At 42.8% G+C, this 25,569-nt stretch overlaps 1 protein-coding gene across 2 annotated transcripts in view; it reads right to left on the bottom strand.

Annotated features, from left to right (window-relative positions):
- Supt6h (SPT6 homolog, histone chaperone and transcription elongation factor) overlaps window positions 1–25,569 on the bottom strand; it is a 45,622-nt gene that overhangs the window by 6,459 nt on the left and 13,594 nt on the right. For both annotated transcript variants that reach the window (XM_021238320.2, XM_004857002.4), the window contains exons 2-28: window positions 18,048–18,189; window positions 16,847–17,005; window positions 16,676–16,752; window positions 16,051–16,243; window positions 15,743–15,827; window positions 14,678–14,951; window positions 14,248–14,349; window positions 13,556–13,672; window positions 13,117–13,206; window positions 12,789–12,931; window positions 11,894–12,042; window positions 11,642–11,740; window positions 10,934–11,063; window positions 10,701–10,851; window positions 10,385–10,539; window positions 10,020–10,215; window positions 9,472–9,611; window positions 9,237–9,354; window positions 7,134–7,210; window positions 6,738–6,873; window positions 6,330–6,467; window positions 6,086–6,253; window positions 5,235–5,362; window positions 3,645–3,852; window positions 2,657–2,804; window positions 2,122–2,264; window positions 784–924 (exon numbers count right to left, since the gene is read on the bottom strand). In XM_021238320.2, coding sequence (XP_021093979.1) covers window positions 784–924; window positions 2,122–2,264; window positions 2,657–2,804; window positions 3,645–3,852; window positions 5,235–5,362; window positions 6,086–6,253; window positions 6,330–6,467; window positions 6,738–6,873; window positions 7,134–7,210; window positions 9,237–9,354; window positions 9,472–9,611; window positions 10,020–10,215; window positions 10,385–10,539; window positions 10,701–10,851; window positions 10,934–11,063; window positions 11,642–11,740; window positions 11,894–12,042; window positions 12,789–12,931; window positions 13,117–13,206; window positions 13,556–13,672; window positions 14,248–14,349; window positions 14,678–14,951; window positions 15,743–15,827; window positions 16,051–16,243; window positions 16,676–16,752; window positions 16,847–17,005; window positions 18,048–18,156 — 3,774 coding nt within the window. In that variant the 5' untranslated portion in view covers window positions 18,157–18,189. The remainder of the gene's footprint in view (window positions 1–783; window positions 925–2,121; window positions 2,265–2,656; window positions 2,805–3,644; window positions 3,853–5,234; window positions 5,363–6,085; window positions 6,254–6,329; window positions 6,468–6,737; window positions 6,874–7,133; window positions 7,211–9,236; window positions 9,355–9,471; window positions 9,612–10,019; window positions 10,216–10,384; window positions 10,540–10,700; window positions 10,852–10,933; window positions 11,064–11,641; window positions 11,741–11,893; window positions 12,043–12,788; window positions 12,932–13,116; window positions 13,207–13,555; window positions 13,673–14,247; window positions 14,350–14,677; window positions 14,952–15,742; window positions 15,828–16,050; window positions 16,244–16,675; window positions 16,753–16,846; window positions 17,006–18,047; window positions 18,190–25,569) is intronic.

The raw sequence follows: 25,569 nt of genomic DNA, 5'->3' as shown, positions 1-25,569 counted from the left end.
AAATATGGCAAAAGTCAGTTACCCTGCATGGCTCTCCTGTTGAAAATTTGCCGGTTTATTATTAGGAATGTGTCTCCCTAACCCTGCTAAGGGCAAAGCTCTCCTGAGTTCATAACACTTAGAAGTAGAGAATCTGGCAGATCTGGCCTCAGCCATATCACTGACTGACTGATCCTGAAAGACAAGTGACTTCCTCTGAAAAAATAAAATATAAAATAATCTCTTTCCCATTAGGTTGTGGGAATAAAAACAACATAAGTACAATGTCATGTGCTGGTGTCTAGTAAATGTACAATAATGTAGCCATGGCAGAAGAATGTATTAGAAAAGAGGAATTTACTTAGGGATTTGCTCTTAACTCTCTTAAGCAGAGACCATCTGAATGTTCCTTCTTTGTCATCTGGTTGTGGGTTGAGGTGGTCTGTGCCACACATTTTTAATTCATCTCCTAGAACAGTGCTACTGGGCCCTGGAAGAATACGGGGGGTCTTTCTGTTTCACAGCATGTGGTGCTAAGCCTTGCTTTCTGCCCTCTGCCTAAACCACAGCTTCCCACACAGGAAGAGAACTTGAGCTCAAAGGGTGGCAACAGGCAGAAAATGCTTTAAAGGCTATGGACAAAGGCAGCTACTCATTCAGATGCTGCTCAGCCTAGCCTTTTCCAGTTAGTCAGAAATCTTCCCTGAAATTTCACCAGCAGGCACTGGGAACAGAGCCTAACTTCTAGAGGGAAAGCCCAAAGTTAGCCCTACTAGTCCAACCTTAGGCCAATCATTCATCTACCTTCACTCGCTCCTCAGGCCGCTTTACCACTTTGTCACTGAGGAATTTGGTGGGGATGAAGCCAGTGACACCATTGTCTAACCGTGTTTTGACACCAATGGCCTGGCCTGGGCACGAACCGCTGTCAAAGTGGTTCCAGACCTACAGAAGGCATGAGAAAAGAAAACTGATCATTAAGATTCTGGGGATCACACCTTCAGGAAAGAGCTGATGCTTGGCACTGGGCTGAAAACTCAGTCACAGGCTGAGAGACTTTCAACATCTACACTGTTCCTTGACTCATAGCTGATGTTTGGTACCATAGGCCATCAGATGAATCTTTCATGCTTATCCAGTGTACATCCTGCTAGCTCCAAATAAGGCCCTTCCCCTTTTGTTCTGCCCCAGTGAGCACAGAAATGTCTACTCAACCTTCTCAGAACAATTCACTAAGTGAACCAGGCATCCCTTGGCTATCTTAGGTCCTAGACAAATTACACCAGCTTCTTCTACTGGGTAAAGTTGACAAACTGTCCCTTTTATAATCTGCTTAATAAAATGTTAAGGCACAGAAAAAGTTTTTAAGTGGCTTTTTTGGAACTGGGGATTGAACCTAGGGCCTTTGCACTAAGCTATAGCCCCAGCCCTTTCTTTTACTTTTTTATTTTAAGACAGGGCCTTGCTAAATTGCACAGGCTAGGCTTGAGCTCACAATCTTCCTGCCATAGCCTCTCAGAGTGCTGGAATTAGATGTGTACACCACCATGCCTGACTTAAATGGCTTTAGTGATTTTTGACCATCAAAAAGGCAGATGATGTCTAGAAGCATGTGGGATGAAATTAAAGAGCAAAAGTTGAAAGGAGCCAGGCGTAGTGGCCTATAATCCCAGCACTTTGGAGGCTTAGGCAGGGGGATCACTGTGAGTTTGAGGGCAGCCTGGGCTATATAGTGAGTTCAAGGCCACCCTGAAATACAGAAGTAGACCCTATCTCAAAAAAACCACACACACACACTCACACACGAAAGGAACCTGCAGGCATCTTCTAACAAGCACATCAGGGACACTGTGTCTACAGTGTAGGTAAGAAATACATGTCATTCCCTAATCTGGTGGAGTGAGCAACTAGAGAATAGGATAAGAATGAGGGTGACCATGCTAGAATAAAGGAAAATACAAGTTATTTCACAGTAACATACAGGAGAATTTCATGTGAAACCTGTATGTACTCTACCTCTCTTCTTTGTGTACTTGTTTGCTAAGAGCATGATCTAAAACATTCCTATTTCTGATTACTTTCTAGATCACCAGGCAGGCCATTCAAAGAAATCCACTGATCATGTAACACTGCAGCACATACCTCACTTAGTTCAGGGAAATTGTCTTGCTGACAGAAGGGGCACTGCCACAGCCCTGTCTCATCGTTGCGGATCGCCTGGTCATAGCTCTCACCCTGTGGACGCCTGTGAGCAATGCCAGTGACATTGCAGATGATGAGCTTTCCTGAAGGAAAAGAAAGGTCAGAAAGGAAGGAACAGGCTCAGAGAACTAGAGAGGGGACTCTATCACACCATCCTTTTTGTGGACAGAACATCTGACTTAACAGTATCTCTACTGATTACCTTTCCTTCCTGAAAAAGGTACAGCTTACCCAATTGGATGGTAGGGGCAAATGAGATGCATTGGAGTGGCTCCATTAAGATCCCAAAACAGGTTAGAAGCGTAACTTGATTTTGATCTCAATTTTGACTTTCAATGTTAGGTCCTAAATTCTTTTAAAAAAGCTCTCTTGGTCTTCCCTACCTATAGTATAAACCTGCCTCTTTCTACTGGAATCACATTCTGTGTCCCCCAACATATTCACTTTTAACTAAAAATATAGCCCTAGAACTTACCAATGTAGAAAGTCTCTGGTGTTTCTTTGGTTAACATATTGAAGATCTCCTCTGTATTAGGAGAGCGGTAGGCTGTCCGAAGGTCCTTGTATCGACAGCTCAGTTCTGCCCTGATGTCATACAGTGTGATGTGTTTGTCACCATAGCCCTGGAAAAAAAGTCTATCAGGAGAATCCTTGCAACTGTTTCCCAACCTGAGCCATGGAGGACTTTTTTCTTTTTTTTCCCTTGGGATAGAGTCTCACTATGTAGTTTAGGCTGCCCTTGAACTATTTAACCTAGGCTGTCCTCAAACTCACAGCACTCCTTCTGACTCAGCCTCCTGAGTGCTGGGATTACAGGTGCATAACTCCTGGCTCCCATGGGGTATTTCAAAGAAAGCAGTAGGCCAGCTGGCTCCTATCAAGGCTTCTTACCTTCTTTCCCTTCATTTATTAGAGAAGGTTTTCTTTCCTTTTTCTTTGAAACTGGTTTTCTACCACTGATGTACATCTCTAGCCGTTTAATTTTTGAAATAAGATCTTGCTAACTTGCCTAGGCCACGAACTTATCATCTTCCTGATAGCTGGGATAGTGTAGCTACTATGGCAAGTTCACTAAAGGAAATTTTCAAAGTCAGCCATGGGACACTGTAATGAAAATGCTTCATGAAAATTCCATGTGTAAAACAAATGCAAGGCTGCATTGTTAGAAGGCTACGTTGTTAGAAAGGAAGAAAGTGGGTCTAGAAGGAAATTACAGTGCCAACATCCTTCCAACTCCTTTCTGCCCTTCTCAATTATGGTCAAATCTGAGACTGTTCTAGCTCTTTGGTAAGTTTGTGAAAAATGTCCTTAAGAAACCTGGTAGTGCACAGGCCGAAGGAGACGCGAGCCTGCTGTCCTAACAGTACAGGGGTTTCTCTAGACAGTCGGTGCCCAAGTGTCTTCCCATCCAGGCCATTTAGGATGGGTTTTTCTACCAGGCCTTCCACACTGTCATTACCAACCTGTCTCTCCAATTCTTCTGCAAAAGCATCAAGGTCCAAGTCCTTGAGTCGCTCTGGGTTTTCCAAGATTTCTTCAAGGGCTCCTGCAGGATTGGCATCCTCAGCTGATTCATCATATTCCAGGGCATCCACTGCCATCTTCCTGGCCCACTCATAGGTCTCAGGATGGACTCGGGAACCATCAAGGACTTCAATGTATGAGTCAGTGCTGGAGGAAAGGCAGAGAAGGAGCAGGATATAGAACAAGAAGTTTCTAGTAACAACCCAAATGTCCACCAATGGGGAGGTGGTTAAATAAATCAGGGCACCTCCATATGATGGAATACTATAAAGCCATTAAAAAGAATGAGGTAGATCTATGTGTGCTGACATGGGAAGATGGCCACAATATAGATATGTAAAAAATGCACGGCAAAACACTATGAACCATATGATCCTATTTTTGTAGTAAATGGGTAGTTAGTAAATGCATAGCAACAATAAAATTTAGAAAAACTCTACTATACATAAAAATTGTTATGGTAGTTATCTCTGGGGAGTGGGATTATGGGGGACTTTCACTTTCTGTATATTTGTATATGTTGAATTTTATATAATGAAATTATATGAATCTTAGAATAAGATGAACAAGAAGGGGGAAAAAGACCTTTGAAAATTTGCTGATGGCTATTTTCCCCCATAAAGCCTTCCCAGGCTGATCTTGCCCGTGCACTCACATGGACCTATGTTATTCGTGGAGTGTTACAGCAAAGCTGAGTGGAAAATGAAGTTTTAGAACTTGAAGCCTATTTCCCCACTGACTTCCATTACTGAATGAGGAGCTATGTGCCCGTGGAAAAGATCCTCCAAAGACTGAGTTGATAACTTCTGGAGAGGAAGAGGTCAATAGTGAAGTCCAAAATCCAAGTGAATAGAACTTTCTCTCAATAACATCATCTTAAAACAACAAATTTCTTTCCCCCTTCCATATTTTCTCATACCCACACTCTTTCCATTGCCCCTTTTATTCCCATCCTTTTCTGGCTGCAACAAACCACAGTAACAAAAGAAGTTTTTGTCCACTGAACAAAATCTTGTTTTGACTCTTAAATTTATAAACTAAGTTGGCCCTTTGATGTTTCTCCCACAAAAAAGGGCTCTAATAATTGAACTGATCTTTTCCATAGGTTAAGGGCTCTTGACTGAATATATTCCTTACCTTTTTATTTATTTATTTTTAGTTTTTGGAGACAGGGTTCAGACAGTAGTTCAGACTGGCCTTAAACTATGTAGCCGAGGCTGGCCTTGAACTCACAGCAATCCTCCTGCCTCAGCCTCCCAGGTGCTGAGATTACAGGCATGTGCCACCATGCCTGGCTCTTTACTCTTTCTTTATTTTCTGGTACCTGGGGTCGGACTGAACTCAGGACCTTGACCTTGTGAGGCAGGTGGGGAGCCACTGACCTAAATCCCTGGCCCCCAGCTCTTTACTTTTTCTTTAAACATTTTCTAATTTAAATGGATTGGGACCCTTTGACACCCCTAATCCCCTGAAGCCCAAATCATAGCCCAAGGGAATTCCTTCTGGCCCATCTAGGCAGAGGGCATCACCTGTCCCCCAGGGAGGCTGTGTCAATCTTGAGGAAGCCAGCACAATTCATGAAGACTTTGGGACCCATGTGGCACATGGTGACCAGCTGGGTCCGGCTTTCAAGTCTAGTGTTGTTCTGCTTCAGGATCTAGGGGAGAAGGCTGGAGTGAGCCAGGGCAGTAACCAGGTCCTATATCACTAGCCTGCTTTCTGGACCCTGTAAAACCCTCCATGAATCCACAGTGGGACCTGTCCTCCCTCAGTATCTAACTGAGCACAATACCACATTACTTACCATTAAAATAATTTCATTAATGAACTACATTGTTTATCTATCAAAGACTACATATAGGTACTATATATCTTAAAAGTATACGATATATGCCACAGTAACCACTACTCAATTATTACTCATCTTTTTTTTGAGACAGTGTTTCACTATGTCATCCAGGCTGGCCTTGAACATGTGACCCTCCTGCCTAAACTTCCCAAGTGCTGGGATTACAGGGGTGTGCCACCATGCCCAGCCCATCACTCTTTAAGAAAGAGTATTATCAATCACTTTGAAGCTATTTCTTTCTGAGAAACTCCACTGTCCTGAGATTTGTGCTGACCATTCTCTTTGCTTTCTCCTTTGTTTTAAATCATGGTTTACAGCCATTTTTCAATGAGCCATTACGGTACAGCAGTGAGGAACATAAATTTGGTCACCTGGGTCTGAAGTAAAACTATTTCACTACCTAACTGATTCTGGACAAGTGACTTTTATTTATCCGGCCTTGGGCTTCCTAATCTGTTAAATCATAGTGATAAAATATATCTTTATAATGAAATAGTAACTTTAAAATTTTTTGATTCAATCCAATCCTACCTTCAGAAGGTGGGTCCCTTTCCGAGGTCCCAAGCCACAGACATACTGGATCAAAGCCTGGCTATAAGGATGGGCAATGGCACGATTGACATCCACCCCGACCTCATTGACTCGGTTGATAAATTCACAGTACAAGGCATTGAGTAGTTCTTCTTTCACAACGTGTTCCTATCAACATACAGCAGACAGGGTAAGGTTACCGTGCTTTTTTGTTCATCTAGCTTGTCTGTCACATCCTACTCACCTGCAAGGGGTGAAACTTGAGACACAAGATGTCTTCATCAGAGCTGCACACCTGGGCAAACTCTATCAGAGGGTCTTGGATGCGCCGGGCCAGGGAGACAGCTTGTCTCAATACTGGAGGGTAATCCCGGAACTCTGCCTGGAGTCAACGAGGGTCATCAAGGGTGTTAAGGTCCAGTGCCAACATCAAGAAGAAATATAAACCACTGTAGCATGAAGCCACTTTTTCTCTGGCACATTTTTTCTTGGACTCCCCATCTGTGCCATAACTGGGAACATGGAAAACCACTGCATGGGTAAGTGAACAGATGCAGTACTGAGCCCTGATAACATTTGTTTTCCTTTTAAATCACTCTGGGATTTATAGCACTTGCCTGGGCATTCCCTGAGGGTGGGGCTTCAAAATTACCTCTGACTTTTTGCTGTTCATATAGAGAATGGCCAACTCGTTGTCAACTAGCTCCACTCCAATAGAAGACAGCTGTTGGCCCTGGTCCAGCTCATGCACAATGCGCTTTATATCCTCAATCAACATCTGGGCATCCCTGGAGAGACAATGAATAGCAGTCAAAGGATGTATTTCCTCAGGGATGGATAGTCTCATGACTGGGGTGAGCAGGGGTGAGGAGGAAACAGCTTTAAAGATAAAGAGGAATATTCCCAAAAATATCAATACTCTTGCTGGAGTATTGATATTTTGGGGAATATTCCCGTCATGGGGATATGCCAGACTCAACAATAAGGGATGAGTGACTTTGGGTCATAGCCTTATCCCAGGCTTGGCCCAGTGCTTTGGTGCCCTTACCTGTTCTCTCCTGCAACTGTTACCACATGAGGTTTCTTGTTCAAAAGAAATTTCTTTAGAGTCTCAATGTCTTGCGCCTGGATTGAAAGAAAATTAGAGCTAAATGGCTCTGAGCATGGGGAAATTTCAAGCTCCTTAAGAAGCCTGAGATCTTACAAGACCAGAGAACAGCAAAAGCTGGAAAGGTTTCAGAGGGTATCTGATCCCAGCTGCCACTAAGGACTTATTCCCATTTGTCACTTTGGTTAGCCTGCTTCTGCTTAATCGATTCACTGATTAGAAGTGACTTTGGTGATACTAGTGGTTAAAGAATGGAAAGTTCCCCTTTATTGTGAACCAAGATCTGTTTCCCTCTAATACTTAGCCAACGGTTCTAGTTGTCCCCCATCTCTCCAACTTCCCAGCTTTCACTTTTTTCCCCTCTGGCAGTACTGGGGATCAGATCCAGGGCCTTGTGCATACCAGGCAAGTATCCTACCACTAAGTCACATCAGCAGCTTTAAAAAAAAATTTTATAGGGCCGGGGATTTAGCTCAGTGGTTTTGCCGCCTGCTGTGCAAGCGCAAGGACCCAAGATCAATCCTTGGTACCAAAAAAAAAAAAAAAAAAAAAACCCCAAAAATTTTGAGTTAGGGTCTTGCTCAGATTTGCAATATTCCTGCCTTAGGCTCCCAACTGGCTGGGATACAGGTGTGTACTACCATGCCTGGGTTGGTCCCAGTTTTGATGAAGCAAAACAAAGAACTAATGTCTATGTTCTTTCTGGTGAGGACCTATTAAAAAGGACAACATGGCAAGTACTTGTCTTCTTCACCTTAAATATGCCCAGTTCCTACTATAGTTCTTTATGATTTAATTTCCAATCCACACATACTTGGATATCCTACAATTCCTGTGGATGTCTATTTCATTTCTTTTGTGACTTCTGCTGAAAACCTGAGTATAATAAAGTGAAGGTGGCAGTAGTATTACCAAAAAGCCGCGACTGGCACACAATGTGAAATTGATAATCAGTCTTATCTGGGCCCCAGGGAACTTCTCACTGGTGAGATTCCTCTAAAGATTTTGGACCTCCAGCCAAAACACAATTATGTTCCTTCATCATGGAAATGCGACACACCTTTTCCCTTTTTGAGCTGTTCTCAACTTTAAAGCATGCTACTAATTTTCTAAACATTAGAATTCACTACATTCCTGTTGTGCCCAAATCCAGCTGGGCTACATATGGATGGCCTCTTGTATAACTACATGTCAGTTGGGGGGAGAGGGTGTGTCTAAACAGTCTTTGTCCCTCTTTAAACAGGAGTCCCAATGTTGGACACGATGCATTACGTGTTGTCTAACAAGAACAAAAAACACCCTGGAGCCTTTGGTTTGAGTATTACGAATCTGTTAATATTTTCTAAGATTATTATATTTCTGGCTTAAACCTGAGTGTGATCAACTAAATATACTTAGGTGGGTCTTATTTATATAAACCATGGCCCGATAGGACTATGCTAATACTCTCATTTCTATTTGAAAATTTTTATTGTAAAATGCTTTTGTCAGTTCTTTTCAGAATGGGGCTCTGACAACGAAACTGTAAGATACTACCACGATAAAAAATTTCAGAAGTGGGCTGGGGACTTAGCTCAGTGGTGCCACTGCCTGACTCACAAGTGCAAGGTCCTGAGTTCGATCTCTGGTACCAAAAAAAAAAAAAAAAAAGCAACCAGAAGTACACAAACTAGATGAATTCAAATTCCTCTTTTCTTAGAAAATAAGGCACTGAAAGGTTAATGCAGGGAAAAGGTTGGCTTGATGCCCCAGTGGCTTTCAGCTCCTGGAACAGTATGACCCAGATGCTGGTAACAACAGAGGCAGCAAAGGCAGATCTAGAAGCACACAAGGCCTAGGAACTGGACTCAAGCCAGAAGTAAATTCTGCACCAGATAACAGGAGTGCCATCTACTGTCATGGATGTATGACTGATGCCAGGGGATGAGACATCAGTGATTAGATCAGAAATAATAAAGCTCTTATATGAGATGTTCTTAGACCATAGCACTTATCCCACTGAATTACACAATGTACTTGCTAATCTCTGTCCTGGGGACTTGCCTTCTTTTCTCGCTCTTCCTCTCTCCATGCAGTTCGCCTTTTGGTAAAATGGGGAAGTCGGAGAAAGTCTGTCACTTCTCCTTCACCATTAACTAGGGCACAGAACACAGGGTGATCTCTGCCAACAAAACAGAAAAAGAGTGTAACAATCAGCAACATGAGGCTATGAATAAAAGAAGAATGAAATGAGGAAAACAGGTAAGAGACAGTGCAGGGCCAGTAGATACGCAGTTACCTGGCAGAGGAAAAAGCAATGCCTAGGACTCTAATGCCCTTTCCTTGGTTCTCATCCATAAAGTCGTCATCTTCTTCAACCTGCTGATCTGGTCGGTAGGGTGCAACCCTCAACCAGTTGTAGAGTTTGCGGCTACAGGCCTACGGAGGAGACACAGCAGATACTATGGTCATCAAAATCACCAACTATACCAAGGAGAAAAGTACAGGTAAACACATATAAGGTCATGTATTCGTAATGTGCACAAGCTTCTAGCCTCTTGGCAGGCTTACAACCCAAACGCATACCTAACTTTTGGGCATAGAACAGTACACAGAAGACAGTGACAAAAACAAGGATTATCTGGATGACTGGGGCAAGGGAGGAAAGAGGCTCAAGTGGAGAGCTCTTGGATACGACCCTTGTGCCTAGTTTGTACTGCCTCTCAGATTATGCTCCACTTGCCCCACTGTTTGTTTCTGTTACCCATGGGCTTACTAAGGGGTTCTTTCACTCGCAGCTCTAGTCCAGGGAAACCACAGGACTAAGGAAAACAAGTCTGTCCTCACCTTTATGACATATTCCTTGGCCTCAGCCAAGAGCTTGTTCTTGAGCTCTTTGGCCATCTGCACATAGAGGAACTGCTGTAAAGCTCGCTCAATAGCCATGGTGCGCTGACGGTTCCATTCCTGTACTTGATGGCTGAACTCATCTCGGTAGTAAAACTGTTTGATTTCTTCAAAATATGTCTGGTCATTGCCATAGCTGAGGTGAGATACAAAGCTATGGTGTTAGGGATGGAGAAAAAGTGACACTTGGATGTCCATAAATACTCTGAATGAGCTAGGGATAATGGATTGCTCTGAAACAGTGGTTCAAATTCCTAAAGGACCCCTCCTCTCACCAAGAGTCCCCAGCCAAGGGCTTTGCTTACCCTTCCACTCCCTTCATATCTATGCTGATGTCAATGGTGAGCAGCCCCTCATCTTCAGCCAAGCCCATCTTGAGGAACTGGTCATCTCTCAGTTCTTTAACAGGCTTATTCTTTAAATATTTAAAGGAGTAGGCATAGTGGGCCTCATCCACATCCTGTACATTGAGAAGGAATCATTAGTCTATGGATAGGTGTGGGTCAGCCCTGGAAGACTGCCTTGGTGCTTACAGGAAGACAGCTTGGCTAAGACCCAAGACCCAGTCACTCAAACAGACAGGAGGCCACATCTTGGTTCAAAGCCTTTTATCTAGCTCACCTTTCTACCTTTCTTGGTGGGGGTTATATTTAGCTTGGCTCTCTCCTGGAAGGTCTGCCTCAGCACCTGCCGGACAAGGGGTTCACGGGCAATCTGCAGGGCCACCATGTAGCGGGCACCTTCCAGTACAGCTTCTGGAGTAGGGAACTGGCTGTGGGGAAAATGGTGGAGCTGCAGGATGGGGGTGTCTTACCCCTCAGACCCTTCCTCCCAGCCACCTGCTACATGCCTACCTGCAAACATAATCCTTGGCCAGCTCCAAGGGTTCTGCAGGAAACTGCTCTGTTTCATGCCGCTGGTAGCTGTCCCGGAGGTTCTCCCCAAACTGCTCAGGAGTAAGCCCAAACTTTTTGGCCAAGCCATCTGAAGCAAATAGTAGAATGAAAGGTAAGGCAGCAGTTGGTCTGACAAACCTTTTGGGTTTCAGAGTCTAGAGTAACAGTTCTGTGTACAAACTTTAGTTTTTTTTTTTTGTTTTTTTTTTTTTTAAGACAGGGTCTTGCAATGTTCAGGCTGGTCTTGAACTATGTAACCCAGCTGGCAGTCCTGCCTCAGCTTCCCAGTCCCAGGATTACAGGCCTGTGCCACTATGCCTGGCTTGCGTATCAGACTTTAAAGGGGCCATGAATGAGCAGGACTAGGCTGCCAAAGAACAATGTAAAAACTGACTTGAAGCACCTGAGAGGCTTTTATGAGCATAAGATATAGGATGGACCCTTCCTCTGATGGTGAGATTCTCACTACTTAAGGAATTTAGAGGGGCAAACCATGACCATAGGGTGGAAGAGGGTAGAGGGTTTATGGGGATCATGTGATAGGCCGGTTCTTCACTGGACTGATGCTTGATTTAGGTATCCTTTCTTCCTATCTACTGGTCTTCTTCCTGAATAACCCATTGCTCAAGGCAAGAGTGCCCAGGCCTTAAAGAGGCTGGCTGTTACCTAGCCCTGCACTCTGGCAGATGGTGTACATGTCTCGGCGGGAGGCCTGCTTGAGCTCTGGTCCCCTCTGCTCCTCATCTTCTGCCTCCTCACCTTCACCTGAGAAGAAAATGTTGAGCAGTGTTAGGCTGTGATTTCTATCACTCTCAAGGATCTGACACATGTTGAGAAGGCCCAGAGGGGACCGAGCCAAGAGCATCCTTGGAGATGTCCCAGCTGTCAAGCCTCCTGGTTTTCTTTTCCATTACTCACCTTCTTCATCTCCCTCTTCCCTTACACGCTTTAGCTTCTTTCGGCTAGCCTTGGCAGCATTCTGCATCTTAGGGATGTCACGACCATAGTAAAGCAGGAAATGGTTATAGACATCTTTTAGCTCATCCATTGACTGTACGTCCTTGAGCCTGAAAGAAAGGTACATAAAAGCTCAGTTGTCACTGGGGAAGCAGTACATCTGTTTTGCTACGAGGAGTCTAATTCCAAGAGGCAAAGTCCCAACTAGAATGGGCATTTTTTTTTTTGGTACTGGGGATCAAACTTGGGTCCTTGTGCTTGCAAGGCAGGCGGTGGAACCAGTAAGCTAAATCTCCAGCCAAGGATGGGCATTTTGATTCTCTACTCAATAGACACACAACAGCCCTAGATTATACCTAGAGTGCAACTGGGTATCTTAAAGGAGGAATATGTCAAATTGAAATGGTTATTGGTGACTGTCAGAAATGGAAAAAAAAGAAAAGGCAGCATGTCTCTAGCAAAGTTCAAAGTCTTTGAGACTCCTCTTCAGTTGTATGGTATTAGCCACTAAACCTATTTGCTGCTCCTATGACTTCTCCAACTGTCAAGCTACTTTCTGATTATAATTTGGTTTCCCATATCATTTTATCTACATGCAATAAATATCCAGATCACCAAATCTGAATATCTGATACTTTTAACAGTTAAATTTTCAGTAAATCAATCCATGTCTTTTATATACCGATACATATATAACTAAGATGAATTTGTCAGAAAATTACTTTTGGTGTATTGACAAGTTGGATTTCTAAGGGGTAAGATCCTGTGCTGTAGATTTTGCAAAGTAACACTGGTCCTAGGGGACTGTCTTTGGTCTGAGAGTTCCCTGTAGTGGAACAAACTCCATATACGCTACCTTTCCATGTCGGTGGTGTCCAGAGCCCGGATGCCATCAGCAAGAGGTTTGTCAGGGTCAGCAGAGATTTGCTCATACTGATAAGCCTGCATTTTCTCAAACAGCCGGGTTAAGTTTTCTTTGCGAATCCTTAGCTGGGTCCACTAGGGAATAGGAGGGCAAGAATGAGTTCTGGTGCTCAGCCCTGAAGACCCAAAGTTGCTGTTCCTTTACAACGAGATACAGAAGGGGAAACTTGGCAGGCTTGGAGCAGCTGGGTTTGTAGTACCCTGGCAGTAATGGTGTCCAACCCAGACCACAGCTCTTTGGGGCCATATGTCCACCTTACCTTTTCATCCCACTGCCACACCCTCCACAGGTCATTGATGTGCAATTCAGGCTCCACATACTCCTTTCGGTAAAAGGCAATAAAAGGGACCTACGGTGACAAGGAGACTGAAGTCACTCAGAAGAAATATTTGCAAGGATTCCCTTTGTTAGAAGATAATCATCTCATGGACAAACAGATCCAGGAAACTGAACGGTTGAAAGTATGGCTTCTCCTCAGGCCTATCCAGGGCACAATACTCTCCCCAATAAGTAAAGATAATGCTACAGACAGGTTAGCCTTATCCTCTTGATTACTAAGGTCTTTGCTGGTCCCACCTGCTTATTAGGGACTACTTCTAAGGATGGGTAAGGTCTCCTCCTGACTTAGGTAGCTACCTTTTCCCTCATTCTCTGACTTTCTATACAATGAGACACCAATATCTAACCAATGGTGTTACCTCAAAATGCTGATTTCGCATGAAACCCAAAGCCTCTTTGATCTTCTGAATTGTGCTGGGCCCTTTTCGACTAAAGTTGCTAGTTGGCTGGCCTCGGTCTAGGTAATCACAGCTTTCCTACAGTAGAAAAAAGAAAGCAAGATACTGTTACTTTGTCTTCCCACACAAAACTGCTTTGTAACACAGGATGGCCTTATCTAATGAAATTTAGACATATCTCTTACATACACACACTTTTCTATACCAGGCACACAGAAGAACAGGGCAGGGAAGGAATAGTAGCTTCCCATCTAGTGGCTTCTGTGTCATGTCAAAATCTAAGGATTTCCGGGCATGGTGGTTCACACCTATAATCGCAACACTCTGGGTGGTTGAGGCAGGAAGACGCTAAGTTTAAGCTCAGCCTGGGCAACTTAGTGAAACTCTGTCTTCAAATGAAAACTAAAAAAATGTCTGGGGATGTAGTTGAGTGCAAAGGTCCTTGGTTTACTCTCCAGTACTACAAAACAAAACTTAAGGATCTTCAGCTGGGTGTTGTGGTGCATGCAGTAATCCCAGCACTCAGGAGGCTGAGGGAGGAGGATCATCACGAGTCTGAGGCCAGCTTGGGCTACATACTGAGACCCTGTCTCAAAAAATCAACCAACCAACCAAACAAATAAACAAAAAAACTAAGGATATTTTTTGGGTACCTGTAGAGAAATGGTTGGTGTGGCAAATGCATTCCTATAGATCCAGTCAGCTTCTTCTTCTAGTTCATCGTCTTCAGCCCCCTTGACAGGGATAGAGCGGAGCTATGGTGGGTAAGAGAAAAAGTGAGAGTTTAAAACACATACTATTTCTGGACAGAAATGTGTGTTCCTCAGGCACATGTTTTCAGTAACCAGCAAAGTACTGTATGGCATGAAATAAATATTTCACAGATTTCTTAAAGAGTGCCATTTCAAGACCACAAGCAGGGTGATAATCTTATCTTCCCTCCTCTAAGAGCTAGAATCCCTGGACCTAGGTCAGATGGGGTTCAATGTCCTAGACACTGTTCAAGGTTAGATGGTTACAAGATTGTTTCTTGGCTACAAGGTGATGGTGTATTAGCAAAGGCAGGGTGTGGCAGTTTCTTACCTGGAATCTCTCAGGCAAGTCAGTGGCTCGGATTTCATTGTCCTGATCTGTGAGGTGGCTGCTTTCCAGCTCACTGGGCTCATACATCTCAAAGATGCTCCTGCGGCTCACACGTTTCTTGGTGGTCTTCTTGGGCCGCACTCGGATTTCACCCTCTGCCTCATCGTCCTCATATTCATACTCTTCTTCCAGTTCTTCATCATACTCATTGTATTTCTCAAATTCACCATAGTCAAAGTCCACACCAAAGATCTCCTGGGCTTCCTGCAGGGCTCTGTAGATGAGAGGAAAAATGGAACCCCTGCACAGATCCTTTACTTGCCCCAGGGAACTAAGAAAGTTGGGAGAAAAGTAGAGGACCATATTCACTATAGAATAGCTTAGCTGGGGGATATTTATATGAAACTGTTGTTTATCAGAGGATAAAAGCCCATCTTTGGCACGTGCCAGTGATAGAAACCAAATAGCATCAGGACAGATGGGTCTGTACCGTGCTTAGTGGATCTATCTTCTATTGACATTACAGAGAGCAAAAGCTTTTAAACTTTTTTTTTTTGGCACTGGAGATCGAACTCGGGACCTTGTGCTTGCAAGGCAGGTGCTGGAAGCTTTTAAACTTTTAAGCTCTGATGTAGGCACCTTTTCCCCCACATTATATTTAGAAAGTCTACAGCTGGGTGTGGTGGTGCATGCTTGTAATCCTAGCATTCAGGAGGCTGAGGCAGGAGGATTGCTGCAAGTTTGATCCCCTGGACTACACAGCAAGACGCTGTATCAAAATTTTAAAAAAAGGTCAATATATAAATGCGTAAAGATGGACCTGAAGGGATGCCAGAGCTTCATTCATATTGGTGCCACTCTAATCCCTTAGGGGCCCTAAACTGCACAGCAAGCTCTTAGGGATAGTAGGAATACAATAGCAGGATTTTTTTGCCTGTCACAAGGTATTTGAGGCAGAGAGGCAAAATGGCTGTGAAGTGAGAATGTCCCGGGAAGCCTCTGACCTCCTTCCTGAATGGGCTCACTCAATACCTTTACCACTACTTTGTACCAGACCCCACTTACGCATCTGTGTATCCGGGCAGCTTTTTCCGCCACTTTGGTTTTTTCAGAGGCTGTCCATCATCATCCACAATGAAGTCGTCAATATCTGGGTACGAAAGGGAGGGGTTAGTGCTCAGTCAGGGACTGATCCAGATCTTAATAGCTTTAAATTCCTGCCTGTGAGAGGAGGAGAAAGGCTCCTGAAAAATAACTTCTTAATGTGAAATGCAGGAGACTGTAACTGAGAAATGGTTTCCCATTCCAGTTCCTAGGGACAGAAAATCCCAACATCCATCCAAATACTGGCTTCCCTGCCCAATGCCACACACCTGACTCTTCATCATCTTCCTCCTCTTCCTCTGGAGGTGCCATGGGGGCCTCTACAGCCTCCTGTCCTTCTTCTCCTTCCCCATCTTGGAAGATTTCCTCAGCAATAGCTTCTTTTTCATGTTCCTCTTTGCCATATTCCTCTTCATCATCATCTTCATCATCTGACATTTTTTTGACACGCCGGTATTTTTGCTAGTGGTGAGAAAACTTGCCTTATCAGGATCTGAGGGGTCTAGCACAAGGATCCCCGCTCTCCAGTCTCATTCCCATTTTCCCACTACAATTACCCTATCTAAGAGAAAGGGAAAAGAACATGTTGAACGATGCTCTTTCAGCTCCAAGGCCCACCCTTGAAACTGACAAGTTTTTCTCTAATAGGCACCCAGATCTGGGATGCAAATCCAGGCTCCACATCACAATGATATCAAGCATTGTTCTCTTCCCTGATGTTCCCCAAACTTTTATTTCCCCAGCACTGGGGATTGAACTCAGGACCTTGCATTTGCGAGGCAGCCACGGCGTCACTGAGCTAAATCTCCTGCCCTATCCCCAAACTTTTCTGGATATGCTCCATCTCCCAAGGAGACACTTAATTTCAGGGACAAAAAGAAAGATCATACTTACTCCTCGTTTGACTTTGACACCCAAATTCTCCTCAATAAGGTCAAAATCATCATCCTCCAGGCGGTCATCAAAAGATGCTGAAGAAAACAAGTGTTATACAAGGTGCTGGGGAGGTCCCTTCCCCACTGCAACTTTCACCCTAGCTCACTGACTAAAGAAAAGACTACTCACTTCGTTTTCTCTTCTTGTGGCCAACATCATCTTCTGAATCACCAGAGTCGCTGACTTCATCCTCCTCTCCTTCATCTTCATCATCATCATCATTAATAAAGCCTTTCAGGTTGCCTTGCTCATCTTGATCATCTAGATTTTCCTCTTCTTCCTCTTCATCTGGAAAACATGAGGCATGTTTGAGGCATGATGGTGATATATGAACAGGCTAGGGATGGGGCAAGGCTATCTGCTTAACTACAACTATCTACCAGTTCTGCAACTAAGGAGACATGTGTCATGTTAACCTTTCTCTAGCAGCAGCTTCTGGAAAGGATGATTTCTTTTCTACATTCACCATCTATCCTTTTTCTCTCTCCATACTATAGAAAGTTCACACAGTCTTTCTTTGAGATAGGGTCTCACTAAGTCACTAAGTTGCTCAGGCTGTTCTTCAACTTTAGATGTTCCTGTTTCAGCCCCCCAGAGTGCTAGGATTAAAGGCATGTACCACCATGCCTGCCTCATCATTTTTCTTTAGAAAAGATAATCTTTCTGTCTTCTCAAAATTGTTACTGGAGGCTTAATAGCCACCCCAAACCTATTTCCCTTAGTTATAAACTCAGTAGCTCTATGCCTTCCTTTGGCCATAATTATTCGGATAACTTACATTTCTTCTTTTGTCTTCTACTCTGCTAATGATCCTTAAAGGTTGAGTTTTGCTAGGACAATTGGAAACGGGGTGTATAAAGAAATGCTAGGTTGGCTGGGGATTTAGCTCAGTGGTTTTTTTTTTTTTTTTTTTTTTTTTTTTGTGGTACTGGGGATCGAACTCTGGTCCTTGCACTTGTGAGGCAGACGGCAGAACCACTGAGCTAAATCCCTGGCCCTAGCTCAGTGGTTGCCGCCTGCCGCGCAAGCGCAAGGACCAGAGTTCGATCCCTGGTACCAAAAAAAAAGAGAAATGCTAGGGCTAAAAGCAAGAGGCATATGTATGAATTTATTTATTGGTTAATGTCTGTTCCTTCTCACTAATGTAAATACCCCAATGACTGGGTTTTTGTATTGTGTAAGGCATAGTGCCTTTTAAACAGCAGACAGATACTCTTAAGCATTCTCTAAGAATGACTGAAAGTGCTCAAGCTGAACCTTTCATCAGCAAGAATCCAACTATCCAAAGTTAGCAATAGTGGGGAGAAGCTTGAGGCTGGGGCCTCCTCACCATCATCCTCTTCTTCCACAAATTTCTTCGTGACTCGGGGTACCACCTCGCCTTCATCATTGTATTCTTCCTCTGATTCTTCAGCCTCACTTTCCACAAAATCAGACATTGCTGCAGCTTCTCACAGCTTGCCTGAAAATGACTAGGGAAGGGAAGGAGGTGAGGAGCAAAAATGAGACATGTGATTTTACTGAGAGCTCTTAAACCTTCCCACAAAAAGCCTTTAAGCCATTTGGCCTGGCCCTGCCTGCTCAATCATTTCCACTTAGGGAGAAAAAATTAGGAAGCAGATGCCTGGGGCTAGAGGTATAGTCTGATCTCAGTGGTGAAGCACTTGCTTAGTATGCATGAGGCCTTGGGTCCAAGTCCCTATCCTCTTCCATTCTTCCCAGGGTTGCTTTTCTCATGTGTACTTTAAAAATTAAAAAAAAAAAAAAAAAAAAAAGGCTGTTATCCTAGACTTGTATAGGCATCACTTCTTTTTTTTTTTTTTTCTTCAGACATCACTTCTTTTACCCAAAGACTTTTACCTCACCATTTAGAGACAGCAATGGGCAGATGAGAAAAGAAACTACTGTAGGGATAATTATACAGGGAGGAATATGTTGGTATAGATTCTGTGACACGCTCATAGGAAGTTGGGGAACAGTAAGTGCCAGCTTTGTGAACACTTGCATATACATTATACTTGGTTATTAGCAGAGTCAAAAGGAACCCCTCCTTTGTAGGGGTTTGTGTGTGCTGGAATTCAACCCAGCTAGGCAGGCATGCTACCCAGAAAATCACTTTTCAATAGATCAATATTTCATAAACTTGAGCCTAGAGCAGGGCTATGTTCCCCAGGCTGCCCTCAAACTTACAGCAATTCTCCTGCCTCAGTCTTCTGAGCGCTGGGATTACAGCCATGAGCCACCACACCACCCGACAGCAGTGGAGAACTCTTACAAAGTTTACTGGGCCTTATGCAGGACTTTAATGGCACACATCACACAAGCCACCACACCAAAATCTCATGTTGGAACCCTGAAGGTAGCTGCTAATAAACTTGGCACCACTCCTCACCCTGTCCTATACAATGGTTTATTGAATATATTTCTCTTTCCTCCACCTTAGACTAAACATTTTTGGAAGACAGAGATCATATCTAACTGAGACTAATAAAAACCATGAAAACATAAACAGTAGTATAAGAGGCATTATATTATTTTCTACCAGAAAAGTTGTATTCCTATAGGTGTCGTCACAAATTAGGAACTGACCACTATGTGTTTGTTCAATAAACTTTCAGTTTGGTGGCTCTAATTCTCCTGAAAACTACCTTCATTGATATCAACCAATATCATAACCAATTAAGATTAGCTGAACTCAAGAAAATAAAACTGGCAGTATTGAGTTCTGATGGAAAAAGAAAGCAATGTTCAATTGTAGGCTGAGGTTTCAGATGCCATTCTTTTCCCAAACTTTAGTGAGTGCCTACCATGAACAGACACCCTGCTAGGAGCTGGAGATGAAGAGGAGCAGCACTGTCTGCTCTGAAGGAGGTGACTATTTAATAGAGGGAGGGATATTAAAATAATTAAGGAATATAAATCAGTTTTGTACAGGTATATAGATAGAGAAGACACACTAGAAGAGAACTGAAAAAGAAACCAAGAAATTCACAACATATATACAAAACCCAACCTAAACTAATACAGGTCTCTTCTTGGTACTTATTGTAAATAAGAACAGTTAATAAATACCCAATTAATCCTTACACCGTCCTATGAGTTACAGCATACTTCTCTACCCATTCAACAAAGGAGAGGTAAAAACTCCAGGGCAAGGCAACACAATTACCAACTAGTAAGGTATGTCTGACTCCAGGGTCACACTTTCTATCAGTAGTTCTCAAAATGTTGTCCAGGGACCACCCCTTTTCTTTCCTGAGTATGCAGTGGTTTTCCAGAGGTTATATGATACACGGTATCATAATAGACTGAATGCAGAATCAGATATGAGCATCCATCTGTACTTTACTAAGGTAGACATTAAAAAGTTTGGCTGCTGGGCATGGTGGCAGATGCCTATAATCCTAGCACTCAGAAGGCTGAGGCAAGGAGGACTGCTACAAGTTCAAGGCCAGCCTGAACTAATAGTGAGACCTTGTGTCAAAAAACAAACAAAAAGTTTTGCCAAAAAAAAAAAAAAAAAAAAGGTAGAACACTGCCATCTATTTGCTACATTTTTAATTTCTGAAACTTATTTCATAAAAATGTGAAGTTAAAAGGTAGTATGTTACTGTAAATCAAATTAAGTATTAAACATCAATAGAAATCTGGACAATATCAATAGATCTAAAGCAAAATATTTTTGGAATCCTATATTTTTTTTTTTTTGGAGACAGCATCTCACTAAATAGTTCAGGCTGGCCCTGCACTCACTATGTAGTCCAGGCTGGCCTTGAACTCACAAAATCCTTCTGGCTCTGCCTCCCAAGGGCTGGGATCAAAGGTGTGCACCACCACACCCAGCTCTATGTAATTCTTAAGAGTATAAAATGGTCAGGCGTGTTTCTAATGCGATCAGATCACCGTGGTAAGCTCAGGCAGGAGGATTCCAAATTCAAACTCAGCCTAGGAAATTTAGTGAGACCCTGTCTCAAAATAAAAAAATAAGGCCAGGCATGGTGGCTCACTTCTATAATCCCAGCATACAAGAGGCTAAGGGAGGAGGCCAGGCTGGGCTAGTAATGAGTTCAAGGCCAACCTGGAATACATAGTGAGATTCTGTTCCAAGAATAAACCTCTGTCTTCAACCCCCAGTACTGCAAAAAAAAAGGGGGGGGGGTCCGAAGACCAAAAACTTTGAGAACCATTATAAAGCCCCAGCATGGCTGTGACAGTTTTCAAGGTCTGTATTGTTAAGGTCATGTAGCTTGAGTACACCCAAAAGTAAAATGTCTTAGGCTTCTGCCAATTAAACATGGAGCTCTAATTGTGATTTTGACATTGTTCCCTCTTAGCCTTGAACTGAGCCATTAAAAATAATTTGGTTACAGCAGCCCCCACATAGTTCGCTTTAATTAGGCTATCAGAGCCACAAATTCAGCCTTTTAAGCCCTCAACACCTTCAAATTAAATGCCAGCTCTTGCAGACCACTTGCCCCCAGCCTGTTTGCCAGAGAGAAACACAGAGCCTACCTTGAAGAAACAGCAGCTTTCCTCTGTCCTGGGGGCAGTTGGTGCTCTGGGCTGCACATGGCTTGGGAAGACAGCTATTTTCCCTCATTCCCATTGCCTAGGTTAGCAACAAAGCACATGCTGTGCTATAGCTGGGGAATGCCTCCAATGTAGCTCAATGCCAAGACATCCAATTAAAAGAGTTGTGCCAGAAGCAATTCTGACTTGCTGCAACTTGCAGGAGCTAGATGTGGAGTGTGCTACAGCACTGCAGCCTAAGGATGCTAAGAAGCAACCACTCCAGAACACAGACAATAATTACTTGATTACACATAATTATTATTAATATATAGTATCTGGAATGAGCCTGATGTGGTTTGGATTTTGCATTTAATACTTAACACTCTTCAAATTTTCCTCATATTCAGATTATAAGTTAAATATGCCACTGGACTAGATCTATAAGGGAAATGTGGTGGTGAAGGGAGGTTTCTCCAGGCAGAAGCACAGCTGCAGTATAAGATCTGGCTCACAGCGAAAGGCTGGTGGTTACCATGACATTTTCTGCAAGAGGAATGGAGCTGGGATCAGATTGCCACAGGGGAGGCCCTCAGCAGTTCCTTCCTTTGAAAAAGAAGTTGTAGGAGGCAATTAAGAGAAGACCAGAGTGAAAAGAGATCTAGTCTGTTAATCCCTCAATTTTGCAGTTTCCAGCCACATTTTTTTTTTTAAGGTCAAACTTTGTGCTGGGCCTTGAATGTACAGTAATGAGTAAAATATGCCTTCTACCTTGGTGAAGTTCACCAATCTATCTCAAAAAATTGTAAATAAAGATATGACAGAACATGATTGGGGCTAGGGGTGTGTGGCTCACCAACAGAGTAATTGTCTACTAAGCAGAAGGCACTGGGTTCAATCTCCAGACTGCAAAAGTAAAACACAACAACAAAATCCGATAACTAATGTTATATTAAGTTGTACCCTAGGAAGATGACAGCAATATGAAGACAGAGATTGTGGATTATGTCAGAAAAGACGATGCATTAGTGAGGAGTTAAGAATGTGGTCTGGAAAAAAGGCAACATGAACAAAACCTTAGGGTTGAAAAGGATTGGTTGTTTGGGGAATAGCCCCACAAGTCTATTGTGCATTTAAACTACAAGTCATCTCACATTTTATATTTTGTGAGCAAGGGGATAGGCCCATTTCAAAGGTACCCAGGAGTGAATGAATATCTAATTGGAATTTAAAAATCTGAGAAAGTTTAATAAATAAAAGTTTCAGAGTGTAAGTTCTTTTATATCTGGGATTCAGAATTCTTTGTTACAAAAAAGGCTAATTACACTTAATTCAACCTTAAAATACAGGGCTGGGGATTTAGCTCAGTGGTGCCGCTGTCTGCCTCGCAAGCACAAGGTCCCAAGTTCAATCCCTGGTACCAAAAAAACAAAAAACAAAAACAAACACAAAAACATTAAAATACAGAAATGGGTAGTTTTGTTATTTTTATATGCACATTGGGTTTATAGAAAAAAAAATCTCAGAATTTTTTTTTTTGGGGGGGGATAGCAACATCAATCCAGAGGTGTTCTACCATTGAGCTACATCTCAGACCTTTTTTTGTTTGTTTGTTTTATTTTTTTTTGGTACTGGGGATCGAACTCGGGTCCTTGCGCTTGCGCAGCAAGCAGTGAAACCACTGAGCTAAATCCCCGGCCCCCTTTTTCTTATTTTTGAGACAGGCTCTCCCTATGTTGCTCAGGGTGGCCTCGTACTTGCAACTCTCCTGACTTAAGCCGCCCCAGGAGCTAGGATTTCAGATGTGGACCACTGCTCCCAGCTTAGAATCTTTTCAATAAAAAGCATACTCTTAATAATGGTTCTTAACATAAATAACTTAAAAATACTACTTATCCTTTTTCTTTCCATATTTACTTGAGGAACAAAAAAAAGGACAAAAGAGGAGCAGAAACAACAGACTTCTATAACCAGATTCAGAACCCTTGCAACACAGGGAGGAGGAACGTTACTGAGCCTTGTGCCACACATACTGGAGAAGATATAGTTCCTGCTCTAACACAGGGGCCAACAAACCTTCTCTACAGAGCCAGATTTGCCATTATAACACAAAAGTATACACAGACCATATGTAAATGAATGAAGTCGTTTAATTTGACCCACAGGCCTAGTTTGGTGATTTGTATCCAGAAGTGCAAGTCTTTAAAGAATTGATGACAAGAGTTCCACAGGGGCAGGTATGGTGGAAGACTCTTGTAATCCCCGCACTCTGGGAGGCTGAGGCAGGACAATTGTAAAGTTCAGCCTGGTCTGGGCAATTGAGCAAGTTAGCAAGATCCTGTCTCCAAAAAAAAGTGAAGAAAGGAGGAGTTGGTTTCTTCTAGAGGCAGTGGTTGGTGGGTGGGGTGGTGACACTGTTAAAGAACCTTCCAGTACAAGGCATGCACTGTGGCAGGAACAGAGCAGCCTGATTTGGGCAGAGGGAGAATGGTTGATGAGTCAGAAGTGAGGGCATAAAGATCTTTGTAGGTTAAATTAAAGAGTTTGGACTCTATCCTAAGTGTGCCAGGAAGCTACTGCAGGGTATTGAACAGAGAATTGATTTACTTTACTTGGTAATTAAACAAATACTTATTTAATGAGCACTTATCATATGCAAGAAATGTATAAGTAAAGGTCCCTACCCTTTACAAGACAAAGATTCCTGTATCCTAGTAGAGGAGACAAACCATAAACAAGTTAACCTTGCTGTAAGTACTAAGAAAAAAATATATCTCTGAGAAGGTGAGTTTAGTTATGTTGAGATGTCAAGAACAGACAAAAATAAAAAACACCATGCAGAGCCAGGAGCATAGAATCCAGAAGAAAAAGTGGGCAAGAACTTGGCATATAGTCAGTGATGTCCTAAGACCAATGTGATCAGAGCAGGCATGGTGAAGATGGCTGAATGAGAGGGAGGTGGGGTCTGTTAAACAGGGCACGAAAGCCAAGGAAAACCACTCAAGTTTTCAGTATGCAAATGATATGACTTGACAAGATTCTGCTTCATGGAAAATATAATGGAGGGGGATATAAGGGGAAACAAGGAAAACTAGGATATTATTCTGGTAACCCATGCAAAAGATAATGATGGCCCAGAATATAGTGGTAGCAGTGAAGATGAAAAACAGATTTGAAATATCTTGGATGTAAAAGTTACAGGACTTATAGAAGAATTAAAGACGATTCTTAGACATCTGGCTTTGGTAACCAGGTGGATGGGAGTACCACTTAGTGAGATGGAGAACAATGGGTCCGGAATGATGAGAAAACCAAACTTCTGTCTCTTTTTTTTTTTGGTACCAGGGATTGAACTTGGGATCTTACACTTGTGAGGCAGGCAGCCAAAATTTTCTTTTGATTATGTTAGCTTTGAGATGCCTAAGATAGTCTAATTAAACAGGCATTCTGACATATAATTCTGGAACCAAGAGAGAAGGCTAGGCTAGAGATTTAAACTTGGGAGTTGCTAGCTTTCAGATGGTAAATGAAGCTCTGGGACTGGATTACCTAAGGGAAACATGTACAGGACTCAGGATTAAACCCTGAGAAAAACCCAACATACACACATACATTTATTTAACATTAGGTACAGAGGAAAAATGACTAGCAGAGAAGACTGAAAAGAAATAGCCAGGTAAATGGAGAAAATCTGAGTGAAGTGTCAGTGAAACCAGGAGAGGAGAGTTTCAAGAAAGGAGCAAAAGGGCCAGGTATTTGGCTTAGTGGTTCTGCCGCTTGCACAAGCGCAAAGACCCAAGTTCGATCCCTGGTACCAAAAAAAAAAAAAAGAAAAAAGAAAGGGGCAATTGTGTCAAACAGTCCATAAAGATGAGAACAAAGTATCCATTGGATCTGGTAACACAGAAATCACTGGTGATTCTGACAAGAGTAATTCCAATGGATTGGTTGGAGAGAGGAGATTTGTATAATCTGAGTAATGCATAAAAGGTGAGAAAGTTGAATTGGCACAGATGGAAATCTGATTTGAAAATTTTAAAATTAGGATAACTGGAGAGGCATGTGAAGGATACCAAAAAATAATCTGCATGCTGATGGAACAGTGCATGTGTGCATGTGTTGTTTTGTTGCAGTACTGGGGAGTGAACTCAGGGCCTTGTGCACTCTAGGCAGGTGCTTACCACAGAGCTACATCCCTAGTCCTGGAAACAGTTTCATGGAGACAGGATTTGGTGGTTGGTTGTATTGGGAAATAATGGAGAGGAAGGAAACCAATGTTATGTGCAGTGTAGATAGTGGTACCATTTATTGAGATCAAGAACACAGAAGTTGCTGGGGATTTA

This window comes from Heterocephalus glaber, unplaced genomic scaffold, assembly GCF_053883595.1.
Source record: "Heterocephalus glaber isolate CG9 unplaced genomic scaffold, H.glaber_assembly_v1.0 deba00001564, whole genome shotgun sequence".
In the NCBI taxonomy this organism is placed as follows: domain Eukaryota; kingdom Metazoa; phylum Chordata; class Mammalia; order Rodentia; family Bathyergidae; genus Heterocephalus; species Heterocephalus glaber.
Note: the sequence above shows the minus strand (reverse complement) of the source record. Positions and strands in the feature narration are given on the sequence as shown.